The following is a 7,634-nucleotide window of genomic DNA, read 5'->3' on the forward strand; positions in this document are numbered from 1 at the left end:
CGTTTCATGTAGCCTTCCACAAGCTTCCCACAATAAGTTAGGTGAATTTTGGCCCATTCCTCCTGACAGAGCTGGTGTAACTGAGTCAGGTTTATAGGCCTCCTTGCTCGCACACACTTTTTCAGTTCTACCCACAAATGTTCTATAGGATTGAGGTCAGGGCTTTGTGATGGCCACTCCAATACCTTGACTTTGTTGTCCTTAAGCCACTCCAATACCTTGACTTTGTTGTCCTTAAGCCATTTTGCCACAACTTTGGAAGTATGCTTGGGTCATTGTCCATTTGGAAGACCCATTTGCGACCAAGCTTTAACTTCCTGACTGATGTATTGAGATGTTGCTTCAATATATCCACGTAATTTTCCTTTCTCATGAAGCCATCTATTTTGTGAAGTGCACCAGACCTTCCTGCAGCAAAGCACCCCCACAACATGATGCTGCCACATGATGCTGCCACCCCCGTGCGTCATGGTTGGGATGGTCCCCCTTTTTCCTCCAAACATAACAATGGTCATTATGGCCAAACAGTTCTATTTTGGTTTCATCAGACCAGAGGACATTTCTCCAAAAAGTACAATCTTTGTCCCCATGCGCAGTTGCAAACCGTAGTCTTGCTTTTTTTATGCCGGTTTTGGAGCAGTGGCTTCTTCCTTGCTGAGCGGCCTTTCAGGTTATGTCGATATAGGACTCGTTTTACTGTGTATATAGATACTTTTGTTCCTGTTTCCTCCAGCATCTTCACATGGTCCTTTGCTGTTGTTCTGGGATTGATTTACACTTTTGGCACCAAAGTACGTTCATCTCTAGGAGAAAGAACGTGTCTCCTTCCTGAGCGGTATGACGGCTGCGTGGTCCCATGGTGTTTATACTTGCGTACCATTGTTTGTACAGATGAACGTGGTACCTTCAGGCGTTTGGAAATTGCTCCCAAGGATGAACCAGACTTGTGGAGGTCAACAATTTATTTTCTGAGGTCGTGGCTGATTTTTTTTATTTTCCCATGATGTCAAGCAAAGAGGCACTGAGTTTGAAGGTAGGCCTTGAAATACATCCACAGGTACACCTCCAATTGACTCAAATTATGTCAATTAGCCTATCAGAAGCTTCTAAAGCATGGCATCATTTTCTAAGCTGTTTTATAGGCACAGTCAACTTGGTGTATGTAAACTTCTGACCCACTGGAATTGTGATACAGTGAGTTATAAGTGAAATAATCTGTCTGTAAACAATTGTTGGAAAAATGAATTGTGTCATGCACAAAGTAGATGTCCTAACCGACTTGCTAAAACTATAGATTGTTAACAAGAAATTTGTGGAGTGGTTGAAAAACGAGTTTTAATGACTCCAACCTAAGTGTATGTAAACTTCCAACTTCAACTGTAAACCCAGAGTCATTACACAACTCCCTCCTTTCAAAGAGCGCATCCTCGTTTTAGCTTGCGACTCAATGTCTTATAGGAACGTGCTCACTGGCCAAGCTGCGTTCACTGATCACTGCCGGTTGTGTTACAGCCCAGGATCGAACCAGGGTCTGTAGTGACACCTCTAGCACTGTGATGCAGTGCCTTAGGCCACTCAGGAGCCCACGTATAGGGATAAGGTGACTAGGCATCAGGATATATGGTAAACCGATTAGCAGCAGCGTATATGATGATTGTAGGCCTATGTGAGTGGGGGTGTGTGTTTAGAGTGTCAGTGTGCGTGAGTGTGTCGGGCCCTGTGAGTGTGCATAGAGACAGTGCAAAAATATCAAATGAATGAATCACTGGTTGCGTTAGGTTTCTCAGAAACATTCAATTTACATCAAAAATAGAGATTTGGTTGTAAAAAAAGCAAACTGCTCCCAAGGTTAGGGTTTCCAGTAGGGACGTCCCAAGGATCCCTGAAAGCATTAACAGTTGGAGTTGAGGCTTTTATTTTGAAACGCTCACTGTAAAGCAAGCGGAAGTACAATTTAATTGGAGCTTTGAACAATCGACGTCATCCAGCAGTACCAGCCCACTGCTGCTGTCCCAAAGCAAGCACAAGTCTGAACTTTTCTCAAAGCCGATAGATAACAAACCGGGTTGATTAAGGAAAGAGTGCGAGTCAACTGCATTTTTATACTCTCATTAAGGTTAATTGCAAGTGGAGTAATGTCATTTTGTTCCTTCTTCGGTGGTGAGGTCTTTAAAGACCACTTTAAAACTGGTAAGAGGCTCCTCAGCTAGCTAAGATAGCATTTCAAGTTAGTCAGTTACAGTAGCTACAGTATTTTAGCTAACTTGTAAACATGAGATTAGTCAGTAAAAGTAACTTCTACATCTGCTTTGCCTGCTGTTTGGAGTTTTAGGCTGGGTTTCTGTATAAGCACTTTGTGACATCTGATGTAAAAAGGGTTTTATAAATACATTTGATTTGATTCGGGACGTTGTGGCAACTATAACGTCTGTGGTATCTTTTACAGTAACGTTAGCTCCACTGTGTCCTAAAATGGACTATGACTTATGCTCAATCAGTAGCTAACAAAAGTAGCATGCTTTTGTAATCACTGATTACACAAGGGCCACGTTAAGTTGCCAAACGTTTTCGAACGTTGCAGATAGAAATACCATGAATAGAGCCGACGTGAGTCATTATTCTACATGTCGGAGAGCCATGTTTGCTCTACATAGCTAACATGTTTCTATCTGAACGTTCCAAAACGTTGCATACTGCTGAACGCGCCCCTGGCTTTTACCAAACCGTGATGAAAGATTGAACCACCAGTCAGTTCCGTTAAACTGTAGCAACTTATTCTACTGTGCCAAGAAAACAAATGTAAACCAAACATTAATAGTTGCAGTAACTATAAAGTATAATTGAAAATAAAATTTGTATTATTTATAAGTATACAATGTAGCGCCTAAATATACAAGTATATTTAGATCTTAATGTGGCCACTTATGTCATCGTTTCTCCTAAATGTAGGTTTTGACATGTCCTCCTGTAACATCACTCAAAGAGAATGTGTTGAACATGGGTCCCTCCCCAGGGTTAATAGATGACAAACCGGTTTGGTTAAGGAAATAATGCGAGTCAACTGCACTTTTATCCTCTCATTGAGGATTATTCCTGGTGGGTTAATGATGTTTTCACTGGTCAAATCATCCTGTAACTTCACTCAAAGAGAATGTGTTGAACATGGATCCTAGATCTACTGTTGGTTAATCTCACTGTAATCTTCTATCTCCCCAGGGTTGTATGTGTGTGCCCAGTGTGGACACCAGCTGTTCTCCAGCAGATCTAAGTACGAGCATTCCTCCCCCTGGCCTGCCTTCACTGAGACCGTCCTCCAGGACAGTGTGTCCAAGCACGAGGAGAGACCTGGGGCATTCAAGGTGAGATCCTCTCAGTTTGGGCGTGGAATTGCATTGGACCAGAGTTGTGAAGTTTACCTTAGGTACAGATCTAAGATCAGCTAAGCTTCCCCTTCCCCAATGCCGGGTAGGCAAAGAGTTCCCATTTTAAATGACTTAATTTGTCTGGAGGGACAAACTCTGCTTTCCTGGCGGACCAGGAAAGGTGTGGCTAAATCAAGTGCTCCTACTGTGCTAGCCAATCAGATGGCTCAAATCACCTAGTACAGCTTCCACGACCCCACAGCAAAGTTTGATAGTAGCGCTAGCCATGACCAGAGAGAAACTGTCAGGGAATACAGCAGAGTTGCTGTTCTTATCATTGACTTCATGTTGAAGTTTTTATTCAGCACTGTCAACACTGTTTTTATTCAACACTTTTACAAAACATAAACACGCTTCTCCTTCATTCCACTCGCGCTGCAGCTGCAATGAGTTAGTAGCCAAGTGTGTCGCTAGGCCTGCGTTTTATTATTAGCAGCTCATGTCTATTTTAATATCGATGGATATTTCACTTTCTCTGGTCATAAGAACAGCATGAGTTTGTGCATGAGGCAGAAATAATGCGGTGCGACTCGAGTTTCACAGTCAGTGGGGGGACAGTGTACCCTCTGGTCAGTCTCACTGGAGGAAAGTAGAGAGCAGGGACCGTGATAGATGGACGCTCTGCTGCTCTCTCCTTTCCTCCGCTGAGACACCATCAGATGCAGGTACCATTAATTAGTCCAGTAAATTAAAAAAGATAATTATTTCAATTAATGCTCAACTATGCCTCACAACTGATCTATTTTGTTATCAAAGCTTGAGTTTTGAAATATAATATGGTCTGAGAAGAACAATATTGGCAGGCCAAGCATATAGCCAAATATGATGTGATAATGTATTAGATCTACTGCACAACAATGTAATTCCTACACAACAATTGTTTTGTAAAGTTAAGTTATATATTTTTTAATAATCTGAGCAGTAAATTTCGGCTTGCTTTTTGACTGCGAAAGTGATCTTGACTCAGAAAAGATGGGTGACAACTTAACCCTACTCCATAGGGGCATCCCTCTGTTGACTGTTCATTGCTAAGTAATTGTCTGCTTGTGGTCAATGCACTGATGAGCCAATGTTAATTTTAACAGGATGTGTGTAGGGTATTGCATTCAATTTCTGCATTTGTAAGCAGTGTTTAATTTTGAACTTGGGAAGGTCCTAACAATAATGTTTGATACGTTGATTGTGCATTGAACAAAAATATAAACGCAACATGTAAAGTGTTGGTCCCATGTTTCATGAGCTGAAATAAAATATCCCCGACATTTTCCATAGGCACAAAAAGCGCATTTCTCCAATTGGCATGCTGACTGCAGGAATGTTCACCAGAGCTGTTGCCAGAGAATTTAATGTTAATTTCTCTACCATAAGCCGCCTCCAACGTCATTTTAGAAAATGTTGTACGTTCAACCGGCCTCATAACCGCAGACCATGTGTATGGTGTTGTGTGTGGTGGTTTGCCGATGTCAACATTGTGAACAGAGTTAATGAATGAAAACACTTTTTTCTTGTTAAAAAATGTGGCACATAGAATTGACTATACTATTGTATGGAAAGATGGAATCTGCTAGCTGTGTGTTTCAGGTCCGATGTGGGAAGTGTGGAAACGGACTGGGTCATGAGTTTGTGGGCGACGGGCCAAAGAAAGGACTCTCACGCTTCTGAATATTCAGCAGCTCACTGAAGTTCGTCCCTAAAGGTACGGGTTCACTTAAACTATGTAGTCACGGAATGTCAAGCCAATTTGATTAGATAATAGTCAAAACATGTCAATGTCTCTGGTTGATACCTAACCAATCTGACTGAGCACACGTTAACCACTGGATAGTTAATGTTACACTTAAAAACGTTGATGAATTAAAATGTTGTCCTTTCTCTCCACAGATAAGGTAGATGGACAGTAAGGTGAGCTGCAGGGGTATGGAGTCACAGTGGTGGTAGAGCAGTAGGATTGTCTGGAGTCTCTGTGCTGCTGAAGGAGTGGAGGACAGTGGATGAAGTGTCCTGTGATAAAGCCCACTCTGGGACCTCCAGGACACTGATGGTCAATGTCTTCACTGGACAAGGACAGGGCAACTCCCACCAAATAGTCAGCTACATTATGCAATAATACACAATCATAATATAACAATAATACACAATCATAACACAGACAAGTACAAGGAGTTACACGATTACACAAAGATAGTCACTTAATCATTGTTTTATGTTTTATCTTAACATTGTCAGTCTAAAGGGGGATTGCTATGTAGCCTTCATAGTGTTGAATGTAACTTCAAAATGTCCTAATTTATATATAGTAGTGAAAGCAAACAAAAGTGCTCTGACTTATGGCTCAATCTACCAATGTATGTTAATCAGTTCTATCAATGATGTTATGAGCCTCTTAAAGATTTACAGTGATGTAAATAAAATCTCAATCGTCTTAACGGTCACAATGTATAATATGCAAACAAAAAGAGAAATGAAACTGAGAAATAAAGATGTACTTTTATAGAAGATTACATTATTTGTTTGTTTATATTTTTATGGGCACAACGTTAACAAGTGTGCCATGAAAATAGTTTTTCAGCCATCTTTATGACAAACACATCAATCATGCCAGTATTTTACTGTACTCACCTCAAGAGATTAGCAGACCTGAAAATACTAAATCGTTAATATATACTCAATCATTACTCAGGTTATACAATTAATCTTGTTCCACATCTTTCACGGTGACATTTTTTTATTTATTTGATGCATTATACTCCCACCTTGTGGCAGACATGAGACCACGCATTACCCAATCAGGACGGGCTTGTCAGTTGGTCTGGCAATGAATGTGGGCTGGACTCACAAATATCCACCCCTCCAAAAATGCTAACCTGATATTTGTGCCTCTACCTTTATCACTCATCATTATTCGCGATTCATTAAGGACTATCTGTAATCATGGTAGCATCCACATTAATGTAGAATTGTTTAGAAACATATTATATTCTTATTTACAATAAATGTGACTAAAAAATGACAATACATTATTTACCATTCATTTCTATTGGGCACAAAATAATCTGAAACACAACCAAAACAAACACCAAATGCATCCAACAAGTTAGTAGAGTCACAAGCTTGATGTAATCATTGCTAACCTGAATGAGGGAGACTCATATCTCCCTCATTAACTTTAAGCATCAGCTGTCAGAGCAGCTTACAGATCGTTGCACCTGTACATAGCCCATCCAACTACCTCATCCCCATATTGTTATTATTTTTTTGCTCCTTTGCACCCCAGTATCTCTACTTGCACATTCATCTTCTGCACATCTATCACTCCAGTGTTTAATTGCTAAATTCTAATTACTTTGCCACTATGGCCTATTTATTGCCTTACCTCCCTAATCTTACCTCATCTGCACACACTGTATATAGACTTTTCTATTGTGTTATTGACTGTATGTTTGTTTATTCCATGTGTAACTCTGTGTTGTTGTTTCTGTCGCACTGCTTTGCTTTATCTTGGCCAGGTTGCAGTTTTAAATGAGAACTTGTTCTCAACTGGCCTACCTGGTTAAATAAAGGTGAAATAAAAATGCCTTCTCTCAGACCATCCACCAGGACAGTGTGTTCAGAATGGGGATATGAGCTGTCCTCCACATGGCCTGCCTTCTCTCAGACCATCCACCAGGACAGTGTATTCAGAATGGGGATATGAGCTCTCCTCCACATGGCCTGCCTTCTCTCAGACCATCCACCAGGACAGTGTGTTCAGAATGGGGATATGAGCTCTCCTCCACATGGCCTGCCTTCTCTCAGACCATCCACCAGGACAGTGTGTTCAGAATGGGGATATGAGCTCTCCTCAACATGGCCTGTCTTCTCTCAGACCATCCACCAGGACAGTGTGTTCAGAATGGGGATATGAGCTCTCCTCCACATGGCCTGCCTTCTCTCAGACCATCCACCAGGACAGTGTGTTCAGAATGGGGATATGAGCTCTCCTCCACATGGCCTGCCTTCTCTCAGACCATCCACCAGGACAGTGTGTTCAGAATGGGGATATGAGCTCTCCTCCACATGGCCTGCCTTCTCTCAGACCATCCACCAGGACAGTGTGTTCAGAATGGGGATATGAGCTCTCCTCCACATGGCCTGCCTTCTCTCAGACCATCCACCAGGACAGTGTGTTCAGAATGGGGATATGAGCTGTCCTCCACATGGCCTGCCTTCTCT

The 7,634-nt window shown here is 41.6% G+C and overlaps 1 protein-coding gene across 1 annotated transcript; it reads left to right on the forward strand.

Annotated features, from left to right (window-relative positions):
• The first annotated feature begins 1,987 nt into the window (after window positions 1–1,987).
• LOC120040898 (methionine-R-sulfoxide reductase B1-A-like) lies at window positions 1,988–5,923 on the forward strand. Its single transcript, XM_038985900.1, has 4 exons — window positions 1,988–2,190; window positions 3,217–3,359; window positions 5,004–5,118; window positions 5,304–5,923. The coding sequence occupies exons 1-4, from the start codon at window positions 2,136–2,138 to the stop codon at window positions 5,321–5,323; spliced, it is 333 nt and encodes a 110-aa protein (XP_038841828.1). The 5' UTR covers window positions 1,988–2,135; the 3' UTR covers window positions 5,324–5,923.
• Window positions 5,924–7,634: the final 1,711 nt, after the last annotated feature.

The sequence above is a fragment of the Salvelinus namaycush genome, chromosome 3 (assembly GCF_016432855.1).
Source record: "Salvelinus namaycush isolate Seneca chromosome 3, SaNama_1.0, whole genome shotgun sequence".
Taxonomy (NCBI): domain Eukaryota; kingdom Metazoa; phylum Chordata; class Actinopteri; order Salmoniformes; family Salmonidae; genus Salvelinus; species Salvelinus namaycush.